This window comes from Monodelphis domestica, chromosome 5 (assembly GCF_027887165.1).
Source record: "Monodelphis domestica isolate mMonDom1 chromosome 5, mMonDom1.pri, whole genome shotgun sequence".
NCBI lineage: Eukaryota > Metazoa > Chordata > Mammalia > Didelphimorphia > Didelphidae > Monodelphis > Monodelphis domestica.
Genome location: NC_077231.1, coordinates 148,863,157 through 148,887,446, shown reverse-complemented (window position 1 = coordinate 148,887,446; position 24,290 = coordinate 148,863,157). Strand labels below are relative to the sequence as shown.

Sequence of the window (24,290 nt, the reverse complement as noted above, 5' to 3'; positions counted from 1 at the left end):
TTGTAAAGATAGGGAATCCTTCTATAGTGAGAGGGGAGAGTCTGGGTATTTTGACTGTAACGAGCAATAAATTAAAAAAAAAAAGTAAAGACAAGCAACTTTGAAAGACTTAAAAACTCTGATGAGTCTGATGGCCAACTATTAATTATTCCAGAAGATTAATCATGAAGCATTGGAGCAATGGGTTCAAGATACATTTTTGGTCATGGCGAAGGCAGAAATTTGTTTTATTTGCATATTCTTTATTATAAAGGTTATTTCTCCCCCTTCCCCCAGAAGGGAGGAGAGATAATTTTTTTCTCATTAAAAAATTTGTGGGAGACATCTAAGTGGCTCAATAGATTGATAGCTAATCTTGAAGATGGGAGGTCTTGGGTTTAAATCTGGCCTCAGACACTTTCTGGCTATGTGACCTTGGACAAGTCACTTAACTCCACTGCCTAACTATTACCCATCTTCTGCCTTGGAACCAATACAAAGTACTGATTCTAAGATGGAAAGTAAGGGTTTTTAAAAAATGAATAAAAACAAATGATGACTGTAATGGAATAATACTGCACCATAAGAAATGACAAGCAGATTAATTTAAAAAAGAAAAAATAACAGAAACATCTACCCAAGTAGAACCAAGAGAACATTATTTATAGCAACAGAAATATTTCTTGAAGAATGACTTGTATATGCCCATCTGCAGAGAGAGAACTGATATCATAGAAACATAGCAAGGCATTATTTTACATATACAGTTATCTTTTTGTCCGATGATGCCTTCTCTAGTTTGGGGAGGGAAGAGACGGAAGAAGATACCTGGGAACTTTAATGTAACAAATAAACACAGACTAATTTTTTAAAAGAAAAATTGTAAAATGCAATGTACTTAGAATCCCAGAATCATGGGTTTGAAAGAGAGCTCAGAGACAGCTAGTCTAACTTATAACTAGAGACTTCCTTGGAAGGTGGTAGTTTCTGCCTCATAAGAAGTCCTCCTAAGGTAGGTATCCTAGTTTCCATCTTACATAATTCTAACTATTAGGAAGTTTTTCTTTAGCTCCTTCTTGTGCATATTTCACAACCTTGGTTCCCCACCTCTACAGCAGAGTGGAGTCCAGTTACCCATCTCTTCTTTGGCATCAAGATTGATCATTATAATTACATGGCATTTAGTATAGATTTTGGTTGTTGGTATACATTAACATTGGTTTACTGTCTATGTTCAGATTCTAGTTTCCTTACCTTGTGCCAGTTTATAGAGAAATGTAGGAAGACTTCTATGATCATCAGAATTGTTTCTTAATATATTCATATACCATAATATGTTTTTCTGTTCCCTAGTTCATAGATATTACAAAAAGTGGTGTGTCTGGAAGCTTTGCATCTTGAAGGAGCCCCAAATGTATCCTTCACCTTTGTGAGGAATGTGTCTACTAGTGGGACCTCTAAAAATGGGACCTCTAAAATATCTGTATATGTTAGTCATTTATTTTTAGAATGATTCCAAATTTCTCTCTAGAGTTATTGGACAAGTCCCTGCTCCACAATATAGTACTTTTAAAGAGATGAAAGAGGAAGACTCTTTTTCTCCAGTTTTAATCTGGTCTCAGCTGTGCGACCCTGGGCAAGTCACTTTACCCTGTTTGCCTCATCTGTAAAATGAAATGGAGAAGTAAATGGCAAACCACTCTCATATCTTTGCTGAGAAAACCCTAAATGGGGTTATGAAGTATCAGACATAACTAAAAATGACTCGGGAACAAAAGCATCTATGTAGCAGGTTAAAGTTTGGAAAGAGCTTGAAAAACATGACCTGATTTGATCCTCACAATAACTATGGGAGATAGTTTGGAGAACTGGAGGCAAAAAGAGGTTTTTACTTGACTAGGATCACACAGTTAGTAAGAGAAGCAAGATTTGAACTTGGGTCCTCCTGCCTTTAAGCCTAGTGTTCTCTCCGCTGAATTGTCTAACTGTCTATGAAGTATGTGAAGGAGAGATGTGAGGGGGAGGAAGATCTAGTTTTCAAGACGGTATTATATTATTGCTCTCTAAAAGTTAATTTTGATCCCCCCCTTATCTATTCTACCTCAGCCCCTTCAGATGACCTGCCTAGGTCTCCTATACCAGAAATAAATGAGCAGATATGAAGCAAACACTTGGGGCCGATGAGGGGAAAGATTAAAGGAATAAGAGCTGGAGAGGCAGAAGGTGGGCCAGGTTTGGAGACCATGATTCTCTGCTTTGTGAAAATGAAGCAACACTTCTATTCTTTGGCATCTTTTTATGTCAAATTCTCTACTAACTCCCATAGCAGGGACGGCACTAAAAACCAGATGGTCTAATCTGAACTTTAGAATAGCTAAGACCCAGATGGAAGCCCATGACAGACTTTGCCTCAAGCCTTTATTTCATGGTGATTAAGTACTGTCTTCCTAGTCTCCAACATGAGGAGAGAGGTGTTCAATAAATTATCTTTCAGTCCTAATGCTTCCATGCATGAAGCCAAAATAAAGGATTATGCAAGGAATAGCTGGGGCCTTCTTCAAAGCAGGGAACAAATAACAGTACTCTATCTACTTTTCTTAAAAAAAAACCTCTTTAGCAGTTCAATTTAGCAGTTCATAAAGGAACAAAACAACATAGCCTCTGTTAAATTAGATAAACCACAAAGTTGAAATTAGGCGATCATGGGCCCAAAGGTGCTTCATTTAGCCTCTGAGTTGGGCATCAGAAGTCACGGGGTGTAGGGCTAGAAGAAACCTTAGAAATCATTCATTTCAACCATTTTTATAGATAAAGCATCCAAGGGCCAAGAAAAATTAAGTAACTTGAAATTGCTGAAGGTTATGTAGGGAATAAAATAGTTAGGAATTTGAAAATGGGCCTTGACTTCAATTGACTTCAAATTTAGGACTTTTTTTTTTCATAATATTACATTATATTCTCTAGACTAACCCAAAATTCAGTGGGAATCACCTCTACAATGCCCCAACAATTTCTACTCAGGTGACGTTCTAACTAGTTGAATGAACAGCTCAAAGAATAGTAGGTAAGGATTTGATATCAATATGGCAACAGTATACCAGGGATTTGTGTTGTTTAACATTTTTATCAATGGCTTGGAAAAGATTGCTAACATCCTGGATGATCTAGGGATCCAAAAAGATCATTTCTAAACAGAGCAGAGATTCCTAACTTTTTTGTTTCATGGACCCATTTGTCAATCTAGCAAAGATTATATTCAGTGCCTTTTCAATAACAGTACCTTTAAATGCATAAAATAAAATACAGAGAATGGCAAAAAAAAAAGGAAACCAATTGTGTTGAAATGAAGTTGGTATAATATTTTTAAAAATAAGGTCATGGGATGCAGGTTCAGAACATCTGGACTATGGGGCAGCTAGGCAGCTCAGTAGATAGAGAGATAGGAATAGGTCCTTTCTAGTTGGACAAGTCACTTAAACCCAATTACCTAGCCATTATGCTCTTGTGCCTCAAAGAACTGATTCTAAGACAAAAGGTTAAGTTAAAAAAAACAGACACTTAGGCTAGAACATTGGGGTGAACAGTTTCTCTATACTCTGTTCTTAACCTCATATTGAGCTCTGTGTTCATTTCTGAACTTGGAGAGCACAAGGAGGAGGGTAAGTAGGATGGCGAAGGCTCCTAAGTTCAGTGGTGTCTCCCCAAGGTACAATATTTGCTCCTTTTCGTTTTTATTCCTCTTATCTCCAAATTATTATAATTTCCCTTAAACTGCAATATTTGCATATAACTCTAGTTCAAGTTATAAGTTAGTTATGTTTTCATGATCCATTGGGGAGACTGGTCTCCCAAAGAACCACAGGGAGAATGTATTGATTGGAATCTTGAACCCTAGGAACTACATTTCCCACAACCCCCTTTTTGTTTTCCTGTACCTATATCATTGCTTAATTTTGTATTCAGTTTCAGTTTGGGTCACAGGGCTAAGGCTTTCTGGCAGGACTCATGTGGAAGTAGGGTTCTTCTCTGGATTTTACTTTCCCTTTGCTCTAAGTTGATTTTAATAAATAGTATTAAATATAATAGTTGGAGTATTGGATATTAATTTTAATCTTTACAACACCATCACCTGGACTACTTAGTTGCTCCTCAAACACACTAGATGACCATTTTTCTAGGATGCTGCAGTGGGGATTCCTTTCATGTAGGAGTTGCACTAGATCCCTGAGGATCCTATCATTCCTGGAGAACTCCAGTGATGGTGGATCCACCAACTTGATGTACATGTCCACCATTGACAGCCTCATGAACAAAGCTTGTTAAAAGTTCATTAAGTTGCTTAGATGCTTAGATTGTTCCTTATTTATTTTAATAGATGCAACTTATGATTATATGGTTCTTTAAGATTCACAACAACCCTGTGAAGCAAATCATAAAAAGTTTATTGTTCTCATTTTTCTAATAAGGAAACTGAGGTTTTGTAACTTCTCTTCTGAATAGCTTGTTCAGAGGTATCTGAGGCAGAAATCAAACCCAAGTCTTCTGGCCCCAAGACCTACACTCTATTGGCTCTGTCAAATTGCCTCAAAATACCTCTTGCCCCTCCCCAAGGGTTTGGTTTTATATATATAGCAGACCCTTGATAAATACTGACTTTGACTGAATTTACTATGGGTTGTAGATCTTACCCCATAAAGCTCTACTCTGTGGGGTGATGAACCATTTATATTTATCTGAAAACCCAGTTTCACAACTAGAAAAGTTTTGTTCTTTTCCCTGTACAAAAAAGTTAGACATATTGCATAGCCTTGTAAAATTTTAAGATGATCAGTGAATACGCTGCTAATTAAAAAAGATGCCTAATTACATTTGTAATCATATATTTGATTAAGTATTTAGTAACTTCTTACTTTTTTTTTTTGCTAGCTTAGAAAATGGTATGTGGGTGAGAGGAGGATTAATAGACGTCTCAGAAAAAATATGCTGACTGAATCCAGCATATAAATACTCTAGATCATTTTTCTAGGCTTGGAACTAAGCCTCTGAAGTGGAAAGAAATGGGGAGGGGTGGGGAATAAGGTATGGAGAAACATTCCATCCATAATTTATGCTAAACCAGAAGGGAAGCTGGTAGGGAAAGGAGGGGGAGAAGAGTTAAATACCTTTTCAAAATGTGAGAAGCTAGCAGTGTAAGCTATTTTAAGTAAAATCATTTTGAAATTCTATCATGAGAAAAGAGCTGGACTAGGTGAAATACAATTCAGCGCTGAAGTAAAAACACTGTGCTTTTGTCATTTGAAGGCTCCTTTCCAAGCTTATAGCACAATTTTCTCTCTTGGAAAAAAAAAGTTTATTATTGCTTCCAATTGTCCAATCAATTTATGTAAAGGTATGAAGGGGATCCTCATATGAGCTCCAGGGATCTGAGCCAGCACATGTAGGGGCAAAGCCCAAAGGAGAGAAATTTGGTAGAAGCCATCTTTACCCAAATATTAAATGTAGCTCTTTCTAACAGCAGAGTTGAAAGTTTAATGAGGAGTAAGTGGGACCCAGTGGCAGGAGTTTGCAGTCTTCACTATAACTAAAAATTATGTTGGGAGAAAAAAACAGCTAAAATTCAACCAGCTAAAATGAGATTTTATGAGTAATAAATTTTCCTACTAAGGCACCATAGGGTACAGATATAACAATCTAGAAATGATTAAGACCAAGAATTAGAAGATGATTTGAAAACAATGAAGCATTTCCTATGACATCTTTGAACCATAGCTTTGTTTTCTTTGTGGATGGCCTTTTCTTTGGAGAAGTTCTGACCTTCTTAAGCAGTTAAGCCTTTGTCCAGTGAATAATGGCATTTCAGAAATAATTTTTTGCCTTCTTCCTTTGGTCTCTCAAGGCTGGTTTTGCTTTTGGGTTCTGGGAAGGTTTTTTTGATCATTGAAAATGGAAAAGTTTCACAATGCTGTATTTTATTGGAAAAGGAAAAAAGGGAAAAAAAAACTCTTCTCCCTAATAAATGTCAGTGAGGTAGAAGCCAGAAAATGGGGTTTATGTCCTGCCCGGGTGTGGTCCATGGTACAGAGGGCATGTGGTCCGAAGCAGAAAGTAATGGAATCTAGCTAGTTTTCCTTTTCTGTATTTTCCTGTCTTCTCCAAGAAGCCTTGACTGATTGACCAAATGTGAAGTGGCCTATTGTATTCCTGTAATCTGATCCCTACTCACATTTTCATCCCATATTTAATCACAAAAAACCAACCCCCCTATAATTGGAGCCAAAAATCACTTATTTATGTGTCCTGAATGTGGCCTTGATGCTCACTGTTTTTTATCATCTCTGATATAGAACCCAATGCTCTGTTTATCTTCTATAAGGACGGTCACAAAAGAATCCAACCCCAACATTTTACAAATAAAGGATCTGAACTCCAGAGGGTAGCAGTCACTTGAGTAAGGTCATATAGGTTACTTAATAAAGCTGGGGTTCAAACATTAAATCTCCTGATTTCAAATCTAATTCAATTTCCACTACCCCAGCTTTCCTCTCTAATGAAGTTGGTGTGTTTTAGGCGATAAAAATGTAAAGACAGAGCACTCAGTCTTTTAGCTTGCCTTTTGTACAATACCACATAGCATGCATATGCTTCATAAATATTCATAACCCTGATCACATTTTCCCCCAAGAAGTTCTTTATCAAAAGTTCAGAACTGGGTCAAAACTCTAAAGCCTCGTTTTAAAATACGATTCCAAATGTAATGAAATAAATTCCTGTATATAGCGTGAGAATGACCTTTTTAAGTTCTCAGGGGAAGAACAGAAAATACAATTCATATTCATGGAGCACCATAAAAGGGAGAACTTGTCAAAGGAGGTAAGTTAGGGGCCTTCTCCTAGCTCTTAACTCTCTCCCACATTTAAATTAATAAATGACTAAGAGATTATTAAATCTCTATAAAGTGGCATCTGCCTACTCCATCCAGCAATTAAAGGTAATAAAGGATGTCTGAGAATCATCATATTTTTTGAGAATGTTAACTATAAGGAAGGAGATGTTGAATGAAAGAATAAATAAATTAATTAAACATTTATTAACTAGCCACTAAGTGCTTGAATAAAAATATAAGAAAGATAGGGAAGTCAACATATATAGGAGGCTAGTTAGTGGCATAGTGGGTAAGAGTGCTGGACTTAGGAGTATGAATGACTCAAATTCCTCCTTTAGTTACTTATCAGTTATGAGGCTCTATGCAAATTCTTTTACCTTTCTCAGTCCCAGTTTCCTTTTCTATATAATAATAGCCCTTACTACCCAGGGTTGTTAGGAAGAGTGAGCTAACATGTGCAATATTTTTTGAGTTATATAAATGTTAGCCATTCTTAATGGTAGCCAAAGTGGAGAGTTTTTAGAAGTCAGGGGGAAGAGTGATTAGAGATACAATAAAACTCCCAATTGATTTTTTTTTTTTTAGGAATCTATCTCTTCCATAATACTCTCTGGCAGAGGCTATCCAACCCCTGCTTTATCAGCTTTGGGGATGAGGAGTTCATTTCTTTAAGAGGCATCCATTTCCTTGGTGGAGAGTGTGATAAATCTCTTCATTAGGATGCACTAGAATCCCCCTCCTTGTAGCTTTCATCCACCCTCTTGAGTCACATGAAACAAACTCCAAGCTCTTCAATAGGACAGTATTCCTAAGACACCTACCATGCCTAACATTTTGCCCTGTTTTCTCTGGGCTAAACAACCTCAAACCTTTTCATGTGATAGTTTCCAAGAGATAGATGGGAAAAGAGAAGCATGAGGGTAGGAAATGAAAGCATTTTGAATGAAAGAATAGAAACTCACTTGATAACACTTCTTTACTGTATCTTTAGAGTATCTTTAGAAAGGCCTCTAAGTCTTAATAATGCAACAGAAAAGATCCAACATAGTTCAAATGACAGCACAACGTGGTTGCAGGGCATGAGTACATTGTTAAATGTTAACTTGATAAATGAGATAGGCTGGAGAGCCTTATCTTGACACTTAATTCCACCCCCTGCTTAAATTAGCAAATGACCAAGAGATTATTAAATAGCAATATTACAGTGATATCCTCCTCCATATCAAGTGATCAAAGAGAATAAGGTGTAAAGAATCTTAGGAGGCAAAATACTGCAGTGTTCAAGCCCTGATGGTCCTCCATCTCACTGGGAGAATGGAGTTGGTGACTTTCATATCATCCAAGCACTGTGGATAATTAAGAATCTTCATCTAAGGGTAAAGGCAAGAGAAATGGGGACTCACAGTGTTCGTGAGTCTTCCTACCATCTTGGACCTGGTATGGCTAGGGACCAGATGGAGAAAGAGGTGATGGGGTACCCCGAGGATGAGTCTTCTTGCTACCAGGCCAATCCCAATGAATTTTGGGATAGTCCATTGTCAGGATGGAGAGGTTGTCACAGAGAAAGGATGTGTCAGAGGTGGCATTTGAACTTGGGTTTTCCAAGCTCTGAAGCTTGCTCTCTGTATGATGTATGATAGTAAAAACCAACTGAAACAATGTATAAAAACTCAAAAGCACAGAACTCTCAGACCCTGAGAGATCCCTTAGGCCAAAGGCACAGTCTCCTGTAATTTCTTGGCAGGATCCTTTTGACCCTAAACTAATGTATCTTTTAGGAGTAAGCAAGAACACTATGTACAAACAATGGTGGCTTTAGAATTGGACGACCTGAATTTGAGTCCCAGCTATCTTCATCTGCAAAGTGAACCTCTTGGGTGAGTTGGTCTCTAAGTCCCTTCTACATCCAGACTATGATCCTGGGATTTTAAGGACTGACTAGTCTCAAGAATGTGGAAAGTGCATTTTCTTGTTTAGCCTGTAGATGGAGTGCAGGATCAGGTTATGGAGAACAATGGACAAAGGCTTGACAGCTGGAATGCCCAGCTTCTGGAGAGGACTTAAGACTAAGAGTTGGAGAGGCAGACATGGTGTTTCTCTTGGCCACCAGGGAATCTCTATCAGTCTCTTCATTTTGCTTGAGGGTCAGGCCAGTGAATTCCCATTCTCCTCATCCCCATCTCCATTTTCTTCCCTCCTCTCTGCAAACAGCCATATATAATCATCATCCACCTCCCTTTTCAAACCCTCACTGGTGGCAAACTCCTAAAATTCTCATCTGTCATTGGAGGTTTAATATATGGTGTTGCTCCTTTTTTTTTTTTTGGAAGTCTGGAAGGCAAGGATTCTTAACCTGGGGCTCCTTAGGGCTATGCACGAATGTCAGGAGGATCTATGAATGTGGATGAGGAAAAAAAAAACCTGCATCTTTATTTTCACTCTAACTGAAAAATTTAGCATCTCCTTCAATCATGGTAAGAGCTCCTGCCATGAGGCAATTTGTCTCTTTTCTTTCTTTCCTGGGCTTGCGAAGGTCTCATTCTTTCTTTTCTTTTCTCCCCTTCTTTCTTTTAACAATTTTAGTGCTCAGAGCAGTTAGTTCCTATGATTTTTAAGGGAGTTCAGCTTAGGTGCTATCACTGTCTATAATTTAATTCCATCTCCTTTGTTTTTGTCTGGATATTTAGGAAATAAGTTTAAAAAATGTGCATAAAGCCTGGATCTTATACTTCATCAATTTAGGGAACTCTTGGATGAGGAAAATTCCCAGTGCCAATATAACCTACGTGGCTAAGAACCTTAGAGAGTTACTTGGGCCCCTAAAGGGTAATGTAATTGTTCAGGATCACACAGCCAGCCAGTCATTTAGGGATCAGTCTTCCTCTTGATAAATGATATAATTGAGTAGTACTGAACATTGGACACTGAGGTTCAGACCCAATAGGCTTGATGACAGTAGAATCCCTGGTGCTCAGCCTGCCATATGCAACTCAGAATATAGGGATAAAAAAGGTCACTGCTAGCTAGCACATCATGCTCAGCCCCCATGTTATAGAATGTAAACTCTTTAAGGACAGGGACTTTTTCACTTTTGTCTTGTATCTCTATTGCTTAGCACAATGACTGGTATATTCAAAGCAATCACTTAATCAATTCTTATGGCTTGATGCTGAATGCCTATTAATTATTCTTATTAATCTAATAGGATTAATGCCAGTAACATTGAGTTAGACGCTATTCTTTTACTGAAATTTTGTTACTATTCTTTTTTTCTCTAGTGGCATTTACATTGAATTATTCTCCTTAGAAGACATTTAAAGGGATAAAGTCTTAACATGTCTTAATATAAATCCAAGGAAAAATGGGCATAAATGCAAATCATTTAACATGCAATTTTAAGGTAACTATATAGGCAAACAGAAATCATAGAATAATGGAGAACAATAGATTTAGAGCTGAAAGGAATCTTCTAGATCATTTAATCCAAACCTCACATTTTACAAAAGAGTACCTAGAGGCTTCTAGTGGGGACAAACTTGCCCAAAGTCACATAAAGAATGAGTTGTAGCCCTTGTGTGACTTATTCTAACTATTGCATAAATAGTACAGAAGCCTCATGGATTCTAGGAGGCCAATAATTGGTAAAGTTGCTACATAAAAAAAAAGAAATCCAAAACTTTGTAATTGCTTCTAGCCAAAGAAATGAGAGACAGACCACATGGCATGATAGAAGACTAAACAGGAACCAAGAAAAGCTGCTCAACTCCAAGCTCACCCACCCACTGTATATGTGACCCTTAGGCATATTAATTACCTTCCATGGGCCTCAGTTTCCTCATCTGTAGAACCAGGGCACTGAACCATATTATTCTAAGATTTCCTTCAGTAATAACTTTCAGTGAATTCATGTTAACAATGTCAGTAAACAAATGTTCAAAAATGAAACTCTAGGCTCCCTAGAATGATTTCCTAGTGTCTGCTACAACACTTCCCTGCTTCAAAAGAGAGTTTGGGAGTGGCAATCTCCCTAACATCTTTTGTTGTTGAGCTGTTTTGGTCCTGTCCAATTTTTCATGACCCTATTTGTGGTTTTCTTGGCAAAGATATTGGAGTTGTTTGCCAGTTTAGAAATTCAGAAATGCATAAGATGTATCTATAGCATTATATAATCTCAATATGTTTTATCTTTTAATACCACAAATATATACAATTTATTTTTTAAAGTTAAAATAATAAAAAGTTAAAGTTTCCCAAAAGAATGTGAAAGTCAGATGATGACACACAAAGATTAGAAATGTAGAGATATCTTTCAAAGTCTATTGACTCATAAATGCATAAAATGTATGCACTATTATGTATAATATTACATGTACAATATATATTTTTACTATTTAATATAACTAATGAACAGCTATGTACTTTTTTCTTAAAATTATATTTGGAGTAAAAGAACTGAGGTTCATAATTAAGCATAAGGTCTAAAGAACAAATTCTCCTGAAATGGTGGTTCTATTGACTTCAATGGATATAAAAAATCTTATCCCTATTTCACCTTTCCTACTCTACCTCTATGTGTTAGCACAGGTTGTTCTAGATACCTGGAATGGACCTCATCAAGTATCTGCTGGTTAGTATCTTTTACCCACAAGGTCCATTTCGTGATACCTTTCCAATGAAGCCTTTCACTGCTTAAAGTTCTCTCTCCTTTCTCAGATTTTCTTATGGCACTTTGTGTGGAATTCTTCTTTGTCTCATTCTAGTATGCTAAGCATTATACTTGTGCCTTTGTTCCATTCCCCCTGGCCTTCAGAAACCACATCATTTTCATCTTTTTTGATCCATAGTTCATTGAACAGAATGGGTCTTAACACATTACCTCCATAGGCCTGTTGACCAAGCATGTCCCACTGGAATAGACATATTTGGATGCAGTTCTATATATTGCCATTCTGAATTGCCATAGAATTAACAAGCTACCCAATTATGTAAGAAAAAGTATTGTATGCCAGGGAAAAACAAAGAATCTTTCAGAAAATGAGGGGAAAAAAGTAAATGTCAAGGGAGTAAGTCTCTGAACAATATCATGGGGAAATAGGATAATCAGCAGTCGGATCTTTCTCTGACCCGAGTCCCCTCATGTTCCAGGGAAATGTTTGTGGCCTTCTATTTCTGTCAGAGACAGGTCTCTATTTGGGAAGAAGACTCGTTTTTAACCAATTGTGTAAATTATTTGGCCCAAGATGCATTTTTATTTTAGTCCTATCCCAAAATGGTACTCTAAAACAAGATTTTGAAAATAAAACTGGAAAAAATGGAATTGTAATATTAGCTTTCTAAATAGATTTAAAAAAAAGATTCTCTGGAAGCAATTTGCCAGTCCTTCTTTTAATAACAATATCTATAATAATTTCAAACATTTACCTGGCACTTTAGGACAACTATATGACACAATAGATAGAGTGTCAGATCTAGAATCAAAAAGACATCTTCCTGAGTTCAAATCTGGCTTCAAGCACTAACCATGTGGCCCTGGACAAGTTACTTAGCCCTATATGTCATAGTTTTTTTTTTTTATCTGTAAAATGAACTAGAAGGAAATGGCAAAACCATTCTAGTATCTTGGCCAAGAAAAACCCAAATGGGGTCATGAAGAGTCAGACATGACTTGAAAATAACTGAACAAAATCTAGTACTTTATGGTTTCTGGGTATCTCATACCTATGAAATGGGAATATATATTTGCACTATGCCTTATAGTACTATTTAGTGAAGAAAATGATTCCTGTGCCATAAAAGGGCTATACAAACATGCTATTACTGTTATTTTCATGACACAATGTCAATCTTTTTTGAAATAAAAAAATCACAGGAACATTGTTGTAGAATCAAAAGGGATTTTAGAAGACATCAAGCCCTTTTGTTCAATCCTTTGAGTTGTGTCTGACTTTTTGAGATCCCATTTGGGGTTTTCTTGGCAAAAATACTGGTGTGGGTTGCCATTTCCTTCTTCAGACCATTTTACATTTGTGGAAATGGAGCTGAATAGGATAAGTGACTTGCCCAGTCACATAGCTGGTAAGTGTCTGAAGCCAGATTTGAACTGAAGAAGATGAAGCTTCCTGATTTCAAACTAAGCACTCTATACACTGTGCCACCTAGCTGCCCTCTGATTGAGTCCAACCTCCTTCATATTATAGATAAGGAAAATAGTTTCCAAGTTTTAGAACCAGTAAGTGTCTGAGATGGGATTCAATCAAGAGAGTCTTCCTAACGACAAATGTAGTTCAATACACCATTCCATATAGCTTCTCATGTAACATGCTGATTATTAATTTAAGAAAAGAACACTGATTATAGATTATACTCAAGTTTTATATCAATTAGATTTGAGAGGCAAATATGGCATCTGAGCAAAATGATACACAATAGGGGCAATCAGTAAACTACAATTTCTATTTTTAGTAAAATTCTTGCTAACTTTTCCATAGTATCTTTTCTCAGACACTAGTATAGTATGGAGATACTTACAATATATAAGCAATCACGCCGATGGACCAGCAGTCAACTGCTTTACTATAAGGTTTCTGTGCAAGGACTTCTGGAGCTGTCGAAAAAAGAAAAGAAAAACAAAAATCACTGAGTAGTCAAAATTAGAAGTGCAAGGTAAGGTTTTTTCAATTTGCTGTTGCCAAATCAGAAAGCTCTATTGGTTAGAAAATGGGCTGGCAGGCATGGGTAGAGCCATTTGTTACTTGTCCTTACCAGAAGGAGGTATAAATGAGTAAGGTCTTTTGGTAGTGGAGTTTAATTAATCAAAGCAATCAATCAACAAGGATTTCCTGAGCCGGGCATCTGCTGTGTGCCCAGAGCAATACTCATGGTAAGGATGAGAATTAGAAGGCAGTTCCTCAGTGCCAGAGCTGAGGCTATTTCCTGGTTAGAACTTCACTTTGGTCCATGTTGCCATCACTCCTCCCTCAAGTCTTTTCTAAGGTCTCAAACAGATCATCAGACCCACTGGATTCCCATTTTTCACTCCAAAGTTGGGAAAATGCAATCAATCTAATCTTACTCCTTTGTCTTTAAGTTACCAATCTTACTCTTCAAGAAGAGTCATTCAGTGCATGGAATTTGAGGATTTATCTATTCTAAGTTCTTATTATTTCATTCTCTTCCCTTCAGTTTACCACTATAATATAGAGCACTAAAGGCAGGTCTAAATTGCCGGTTAACTTATCCTTTTCCAGTACTCTACTCAGATCCAAATCTTCCTTGATCATGGAATTTCTGACCAATGACAGCCAACAACTTGTTAGTTACTGTGGGTAAGGCAATGACTTAGATATTGAGTGGTGTAAAGTGAAAAGGGCCAGGTTCAAGGATGCTAAAGAGACTATGGTTAAAAATATTTATTGAAATATATATGGATATATGGATAGAAGGATTTCTAACTCTAAGGGATTCTAACTCCACCCAAATAAAACTCCCTGGTTCCACAAAGAACCACTTCTCCTGTTTTTCAACAGGCTACACTAATCCTTCCTGATCTGACTAATCCAAATTTTCTGTATTGTACAATAACCTACACTATTGTCCTTATAAATTTTAATTCACTTCCAAGTTATAAAAATAAAAAAGGCTAGCTGGTTGAGTCTCAACAAGAATTAGCAGACTCAGAGTCCAAACCAAAGACCAGATCTTTCTTTGGTCTTCTCAGAGTTAAACAATCTATAAATATAGTAATAGATAGTCAATAGTGTATCCCAAGTTGGAAAAAGAAAACACTTAACTCCTTCAGGTCTGAAAGAGAGAGAAAGAGACAGAGAGAAAGAGACAGAGAGACAGAGACAGAGAGACAGAGACAGAGACAGACACACAGACAGACAGACACACAGACAGACAGACACACAGACAGACAGACACACAGACAGACAGACACACAGACAGACAGACACACAGACAGACAGACACACAGACAGACAGACACAGACACACACACACACAGACAGACACACACAGACAGACAGACACACACACAGACAGACAGACACACAGACAGACAGACACACAGACACACACAGACAGACAGACACACAGACAGACAGACACACACACACAGACACACAGACACACACACACAGACACACACACACACAGACAGACACACACAGACAGACAGACAGACACACAGACAGACAGACACACAGACAGACAGACACACAGACAGACAGGCAGAGAGAGACAGACAGACAGACAGGCAGACAGAGACAGAGTAAGACAGACAGAGAAAGGGGCAAAGATTACCTCCTCAAAGTCCTCAGAGCAAGAGCCTCTGTATGTGACTGCCAACTGCTAGAGGCCAGTTGACACACAGAAAAAAAAAACAGACTTGAAACTGATATTCTGACTTAATTGTTTGAAACTCCAATTCTTTCACAAGCCAGCTTCTCTACTTCTTATCTGTAAACTAATATAACAGTACCCAATTTCTAATATCATCCTTATAGTGGGATATAAAGTTGAGATAAAAGACACAGTCTCTGCCCTCAAGTAACATACAGGCTAATAGTGGGATGCCATAAATACAGATAGCTAAAACATAGTGCTAAATAATAAGTGGACCGAAGAGTTAAAAATAAAGGACTTTGAAGTTTAGAGGGAAAGGTCAATAATATGTAGTGGTTTTTGTTTTTTTTTTGTTTTTTTTTTGACGTTCACCTCTACATGGCTTTGCACATGTTACACATGTAATAAATGATTTTTCAATTAGATTGAAAGAAAGATCCTTTCTGATCAGAGGAATCAGGGAAAATTTCCTGGAGCATGTGGCATTTGAAATGGGCTTCAAAGAATATTTAATTCATTACATGAGAGGGAAGGAGGGCACTCCAGCCAAAGGGCATAATGTAGGCAAAAGCAGAGGGTTATGAGAGGCAGGATAGAGAATCCCTGATGTATGGTGAACTAGTTGATTTTTAATGTGAAAACTCCAGGAAAATGCAAAACCCTTTCCTATATTCCTGCAGAAATGACCATTTCTCAAACCTCACAAAGAGTCAGGGCAGTATTATCCCTTTACAGTAGCCAAAAGAAGTTTTTTTCATTCTCTGATACATAAATGTATCAGAGGCATCTCAGTGTGGAACTAAAAATGTTTTCTGATAATGGAAAAAAAGAAGGAAATGCAATATACAACAAATGCAAATCTCACTTAAGGAAACTGGTTTATGGGAACAGAGATTTAGAAGTGACAGGCACCTCAGAATTGATGTAGTCCAATTCTCCCCTTTTCCCTCTCCATCACTTTCTGACTTTTTTTTTGGATGAGGAAGCTGAAGCAGAGAGGGTCAGTGAGCTTTTAAAACAAGAAGTAAATTTGCCATGTATGTCTCCTTAATTGAGTAAGTAAATGGAAAGAGAACTAGAACCATTAAGTCTTGATTACTTGCAAAGAGGGGGAGGCAGAATGGCCTCCTGAATAAGTGAGAATTGGCTGTTCTGTACCAGAAAGAGGCACTAGGTAGTACAATGGATAGAGCTGTAAAACCTGGAGTCAGGAAGACCTGAGTTCAAATCCAGTCTAAGATATGTCCTAGGTGCCACCCTGGGCAAATGATTTCACTTCTATCTGCCTAAGTTTTCTCATTTATAAAATGGGCTAAAGCATCTACTTCCTAGGGTTGTTGGGAAGGTCAAGTGAGATAATATTTGTAGAGCACTGTAGCATAATTTCTAGAAAAAATAGGCACTTTAGAAATGCTTATTCTCCCATTTCCCCTGTACTAGAACTCTATTTTATTATGCCTGCTGCCAACATGGTTTCTCCATCTTTCTCCATCGGATAATTGGGAAAAGAAAGACAGCTTAGCATACTGAACAGAGTTATGGCTTTGGAGTCAGGAAGGTCACATTGGTTCAAATCCTGCTCTAACTTCTCAGTATTCTAAGTGATTCTTTAAGACAGCTCTTCATAACCTGTTTTGTGTCATTGACAGTTTGGTGATACCTCCAGAATGTTATTTTTAAATGCAGAACATAAGACACATAGAATTGCAAAGGAAAGAGATTATTTTGAAATAGTTATCAAAAATGTTTAAAAAAAAACAAATTAATGGGTGCCAGGTTAAGGATTAGTCCTCTAAAAATTATATGTTGAAGAGCAGATGTTAATCTGCTTGGGAGAGGGAATTCTTCACTGGGGGGTTCCCTAAACCAATGAAAACATAACTCTATTTTCCCTCCCCAAATAAACTGGAGGAATGAAGAGACATTAGATCTGAGATACCATAAGTTTCTCTCTGATTTAGGATTCATGGTATCCCATATCTTAGTGCTCCAAACCAGCAGGCCATATAAACATGCAGACAGATGGTGCTGGAAGTGGGGGGTGCATTTACATAAGAATTGGCTTAACTCTCTAGTGGGACACACATCCCTGATCCTATCTTTGGGGCAGATTGGAAAATTCAAATGTCTGTTGAGCAAGCTCATCAAACTGAAGCTCTATCAGGCTTTACCTCCCACAGGAGATGACTTCAGAAAGCCTGGAACACAGTCACTGAGACAAGCAAATAAACGACTAAGTTGGAAATCCCAGTTCCATGTCAAAAAAGAACTTTTGGGTTGTTTGACACAACAAAGCAAAGAATAGCTCAAATGCTTGGTGAGCACTTCAACACAGAAGCACTGGGTGCTTTAGCTGAAGATTTAGAGAAGGAACTCACATCAGCCCTGTGCATGAGGGAAGACATCTGGGAAAAGATGAAAACAGCTGTCATAAGACTGCTTGCATACTTGGAATCCATAGAGAGGAGAGGCTCAGTTTCTCCTCAACAGAAAGCTTACTTAGTTTTTCCTAGCAATAACCAGTAAGCCATCACCCTTTTATTGCCAAAAATTTTAAAAAGTTGTCTACTAGAGATGCCTTCACTTCCTCATCATCCACTCTGTCATCCTTCTTGCTATCTTTCTGTTGCCTCAACTCTACTGAACTGTGGGTTCCACAGGTCACCAATGGCCTTCTTATTGGTATGGGACCCTAGGTTTATCTTGCACCCTTAAATTATAGAAGTGTTTCAGGCCAAACTGCAAGCAGGAAAATTTCTTTGCTTCCTTGCATTCTTGTTAAGGCTAAAGAGAGGGTAACCCTGGAACTTCAAAGGATAATGATAAGAAAGACCCTTGAGAGAATTATCCTCCTAGATCCCTTCTAGATTCTCCCCTAGGTTTTGAGATGGACACAGAGATACACCTCCAGGCTATGCTTTGATACCATGGTACCTAAGACATCTCTTTGTCTCCTAAACTATGAGGGTCACTCCCTTTGTCTTCAGAACATAAGACAATGCTCTGATCCCGGTCAAGTGACCACACACACACACACACACACACACACACACACGCCTGAGTTCATACCTTACTCAAGTCATGTATCACCTATTGTAAAGAGTAAAAATACCTCAGAGTTGATCCCTTCGGGGAGGTGGCTTTTCCATCTATGCTGTCCTCCCAACCAAATTCAACATGAATTTCAAATTAATAAATTTCTCTTTTTTATTTCTAAGTGAAGTTGTGTAGTCTTGCATTCTTGCAAAGGGTACCCATCCCAAACCCTAGGGGCTTACCTCAAACCCCCACAAAATTATCATTAAACCTAAATAGGCTCTAAGTCTTCATCCTTCCGTAACCTTCTGTAACATTCGACACTACTGATTACTCCTTTCTTTTGGGCACTTTCTCCTCCTTGGCTTCTGTGATATAGATCTCCTCTGGTTCTCTTACCTATTTAACTGTTCCTTCTAGGTCTCTTCATCTTCTTCCCTACTTCGCAAGATGGACATATTCTACAAGGCAATGTCTTCCATTCTTTCCTCTTCTCTCTCTCCATACCTTCCAATGGAAATCTTATTTACTTTTATAGCTTCAATGATCATTTCCAGAAAAAGAGCATATCAAACCCATATATCCTATTCTTATGTCTCTTCTGAATTCCAGACCTATAATTCCAACTGCTTATAGGCCATCAAATGTTTTCCAAACCAAGATTATTATGTTCTCCCTCAACTTGATCCTCCTCCTAATTTCACTATTTCTGTACTCATTTATTTTCCCACATTGCAACTGTCATTCCTTAACTCTTTTCACTCTATCTCTCATATCTCCTATCCAACTGGTTACCAGGATCTATTGATTTTACTTGTGAAACAGTTCTCAAAACTATCTACTATTTTCTGTAATTCTACTGCAATTACATCAGAAAAGGCATTCATTACCACTCTCTTTTATTCCTACCCTCCTGTACTTCAAGCCTTCTGGATTAAAAAAAACTCCTAATCAATCTTCTCATTTCCATTGCACTTTCTACCAACTTTCCAGTCATTTTTCAGTCATGTCTGGAACTCATGATCCCATTGGAGTTTTTCATGGCAAAGATACCAGAGTAATTTGCCATTTCCTCATCCAACTCATTTGATGGATGAGGGAACTGAGTTAAATGACTTAACCAGGGTCACACAGTCAGTAATTTTATGATGTCATTTTTGAACTCGGAAAGATGAATCTTCCTCACTCCAGACATAGCACTCTATCCACTGGGCCACGTGGCTGCCCTCTCCATGAGCTACCAGATGATTTTTTTCTCATGTAAAGATCTGATAATATCACTTCTCTATTAAAACAAACAAACAAATCTCAATGGTTCCCTATCACCAATTGAGAAATGTTCTGGCATTTTAACACAGTCCAACATGGTCTTCCCTTCTTTTCTATTCAGCCCTGGCATGTACTCTCCACCCATAAAATATGTCATTTGCTTCTATGACTTTTTATACAAGTATCATCAATTATTCTTGGTATGCCACTTCTAGATAAATTAAATATGTTAATCTTAGAACTCCCTTTGCATATTTTTTGGTGGGGATAGAGTACTGGCAAGTCACTTAAACCTGTTTATCCCAGTTTCCTCAGTTGTAAATTGAGCTGGAGAAGAAAATGGCAACCCCCTCCAGTATCTTTGCCAAGAAAACCCCAATTGGGCAAAATTAGGACATGTTGTGAATTGATCCAACAATTCTGGAAGGCAATTTGGAACTATGCCCAAAGGGTGCTAAAATACTGCCTACCATCTATCTGATCCAGTAATACCACTACTAGGTTTGTAGCCCAAAGAGATAAAAAAATTTGTACAAAAATATTTATAGCTGTGCTTTTTGTGGTGGCAAAAAACTGTAAAATCAAGGATGACCCTTGATTGGGGAATTGCTGAACAAATTATGGTATATGATGGCAATGGTTAGCTATATGGCTAGAAAGCTAAAAGGAATGATGAACTGATTGATTTCTATAAGAAATGGGAAGACCTACATGAATTGATGAAGAGTGAAATGAGTAGAAGCAGGAGAACAATATACATAGTAACTGAAAAATTGTGGGATAATCCAATGTAAATGACTTTGCTATATGGGTACATGATTTAGAGTTTGGGTTTTAGAAGATTATTATAAAAATGATTACTATGGAAATAGGTTCTGAGTGATGATATATGTATAACCCAGTGGAATTGCTCATCAGATCTGAAAGGGGAGTGTGGAGGTGGAGGAGACCACAAATTGTGTAACCATGGAAAAATATAAAAAAAATTAAAATTAAAATTATATTAAAATAATAAGAAAAGAAAAAAAAAAGAAAACCCCAGTTGGGGTCAGAAAGAATCAGACATGACTGGAAATGATTGAACAAGAACAATTAACATAGTAGTCAGAATAAGATCTAGGCCACTTAAAATTTTTTATTTTTATTTCTTTAGAAAATTTTATTTAGTCAATTCAGAACATTATTCTTTGGTTATAAGAATCATATTCTTTACCTCCCTTCCCCCCCTTTCCCCTAGCTGATGCGTAATTCCACTGGGTATTACATGTGTCCTTGATAAGAACCCATTTCCATGTTGTTGATGTTTGTACTTGGATGTGCATTTAGAGCAGTGGTTCTCAACCTTTCTAATGCCGTGATCCTACAATTCAGTTCCTCATGTTGCAGTGACCCCAAACCAAAAAATTATTTTGGTGGCCACTTCAAAACTGTAATTTTGCTACAGTTATGATTCTGAATGTAAATACCTTATATGCATTATGTATTCTCATTGCTACAAATTGAGAGGTTGAGAACTGCTGATTTAGAGTCTACATGCCCAATCATTTCCCCTCAACCCATGTAATCAAGCAGTTGTTTTTCTTCTGTGTTTCTATTCCCATAGATTTCCCTCTGAATGTGGATAGTGTTCTTTCTTGTAGATTCCTCCAATTTGTTCAGGATCACTGCATTGCACTAATGGTGAAGTCCATTACATTCGATTGTACCACAGTGTGTCAGTCTCTGTGTACAATGTTCTCCTGGTTCTGCTCCTCTCATTCTGCATCACTTCCTGGAGGTTGTTCCAGTCTCCATGGAATTCCTCCACATTATTTCTTTTAGCACAATAATATTCCATCGCCAACATATACCACAATTTGTTCAGCCATTCCCCAATTGAAGGGCATCCCCTCATTTTCCAATTTTTGACCACCACAAAGAGCGCAGCTATGAATATTCTTGTACACGTCTTTTTCCTTATTATCTCTTTGGGGTATAAACCCAGCAGTGCTATGGCTGGATCAAAGGGCAGGCAGTCTTCTGCCACTTAACATTTTTGAAGATTTTAGCCATAAATAAAAAGAGATACATGAAAATCAAAAGTCAGAAAAATGAGATATAATTTGCATTTTTGAATGAACATGTTTTATTACATTAAGATATTGATGAAAAATCTAGTTTTGAGGCAGAATTGTATATAGCAAGTTTATTCAAAAGTTCCACTTTCATGGTGGTATGTTAACAAACCTACGAAACTGGAAGTCCTTTTTTGAGCTTGAGATCTAGGTCAAATGGTCTTCCTGTCCCTTCTGATTCTCTCTGTTCCTCATATTCACTGGTTTAAATGTATTTGCTTGTTTGACTTGTCCCCCCCAATTTTCTTGCTAGGCAGGTAGTATATCAGAAAGAGTACAGAGACTGGAATGATGAAGAACTCAATTGTAATAGCCTTCCTAGTTGGATGAGAAAATTGAGGAAGACAGGGTAAAGTGACTTGCCCAGGATCACATGGCTAATAAGTATCTAAGACCATATTTAGAACTCAAGCCTTCCTGATTTCCGGTCCATTGTTCTTCCCACTGTGTGTAAGTTATTGGATGACTGGGTAAACTGTTTAACCTTTGCCTACTTCATTTCTCTCAGCTATAAAACAGGGCTAATAATCATAGTGATCTCTCCCAGAGTTACTTTGAGGATCAGATTAGAAAGTGCTTAGCACATTGCCTGGCACATAGTAAGATCATAATAAATCCTTGCTTCCTGCCTTCATTATCCTTTAGAGTAGACCATCTTGTATTTTCTTTATTGAATATGATCTAGGCTTCTTGCTGGCAGTTTTACTCTTGCCTTTATAACTCTTTCTCTACATCTGTCTTCAATCTCTTCACTATACTATTAGAAGAAGAAGGGGCACTTCTTTTTTAAGGTAACCCTTCCACCACATGTCTAGTTTATCCCAACCTTGCCTGGCTACCAAAGATTACCTATTCCCCTCTTCGGGCAAAATCTTCTCTTCCCCATTAGAAACGTGCTCACTAATAGAGATGCCATCACCATAGATTGCCTTGCCCAGTCCAAACAGGCATGTTTTGCTAGCAAAACGGTACATGCCATGAGAAGCTCTTGGCACAGACCAGGGTCAAATTGCAAAATTAATTCACAGTTGTTTAATGCTCTGTCTCTCCAACTAGACTGCAAAGTTATTGAGGATGATGACTGTCCTCTGATTATTTGTTCCCCAGAGTCTAATACAAGGTTGAATATATAGGTAGTATTTGAAAAATGTTGTGAAAGAAATGAGCAAAGTCATCTCTATTATGTGGATGTGGAATCAGGAGGCAAGTATTTAGAGCTGAAAGGCATGGGTTCAAATCCTGGTTTGGTTACTTACATGACCTGAGGTGTCCTTTCTATCTCAAAATGTATGTTTTTTTTTTTAATGTTAGTTCTGTGAACTTCTAAGTTATTTTTGTTCAGTTGTTTTTCAGTTTTATCTGACTTTTTGTGACCCCACTTGGGTTTTTCTTGGCCAAGAAACTGGAGTAGTTTGCCATTTCCTTTTCTAGCTTATTTTGCGGATGAGGCAAACAAGGTTCCATGACTTGTCTAGGGTCACCAAGTATTCCAAGTATGTGTGTCTGGGGCCACATTTGAAATCAGGTTTTTCTGACTCCAGGCCCATGACTCTATCTGCTGTGCCATCTCACTGCCCTATTCTATTACTACCATCTCTAAATTTATGATTTTATGGTCATAGAGAAAATGTTTCTTTCTTTAACTGGACATGGGATGAGGGTCAAAAGGAATAAGCCAGAGACTAGGCTGTAGAGCAACTACCAGCAGTGGTTAGTTTGTGGATATAACTACCTCCTGGTATCTCACTCCTTTGCCCTAATCACTGTTTATACTCCCAGTCAACCCTTCCTTGTTGCCCACTCTCCTCCAGGGGCTGAAATAAATATAAATGTCAACCTTCACTCTTTCAGAGCCAAGGAAATGGAAATTGGGCCAAAACTGTGTATATTTTTTGGAGGGAAGGAGAAATGTTTGACATGGGTCACAGGATGAAAAACTGCTGGCTTTCTTCTGAGCCAAAAGTGATGCCTTTTGGAAAACAGACATATCTCCAACTATATCATAGGGAGAATCATACTTGTGCTACTACCAACACACATTAAGGTAAGACTCAAATGAGATAATAACATTCTGTAAAATGGAAAGCATTATCAAAATGCCAGTCATTAGGTTATTATTATTATTAATGTGAGGAACAGAAAGAATACAAATCTGAGTCAGGAGGGATCTGGGTTTCAATTCTGCCACAGACATGTGTTATTCCAGGTAGGACATTTTAACTTTTGAACCTCAATTTTTTAGTCTGTAAGATAGGGATAATAGCATCTGTAGGACTCACATCAAAGATTTGCTGTAAAGATTAAATAAGATCATGTTTGTATAATACCTTGCTGCTTTATCAGCCTTAGAGCTTTTTTTTTTAATCTTTACCTTACGCCTTAGAATCAATATGAGGTATTGTTTCTAAGGTAGAAGAATGGTGAGGGCTAGGCAAAGGGGGTTAAATGACTTGGCCAGGGTCACACAGCTAGGAAGTGTCTGAGGCTAGATTTGAACCTAGGACATCCTGTCTCTGGGACTGGCACAAGTCACAAAATAGCAAGTGACTTTAATACAAGGTGTCCTATGAAGATTGGATTTAGCTCTCCCCTGATTATAACAATGAAGATACTTAACTCTTCCTTTATTGTGAAGATTAAATTGTAATCTCTTGATTGTAACA

General features: G+C 37.6%; 1 protein-coding gene across 1 annotated transcript in view; it reads right to left on the bottom strand.

The window, feature by feature from the left end:
- Positions 1–24,290, bottom strand: part of CAMK1D (calcium/calmodulin dependent protein kinase ID) — a 512,505-nt gene that overhangs the window by 43,655 nt on the left and 444,560 nt on the right. The window contains exon 6 of the mRNA XM_001363611.5: positions 13,391–13,466. Coding sequence (XP_001363648.1) covers positions 13,391–13,466 — 76 coding nt within the window. The remainder of the gene's footprint in view (positions 1–13,390; positions 13,467–24,290) is intronic.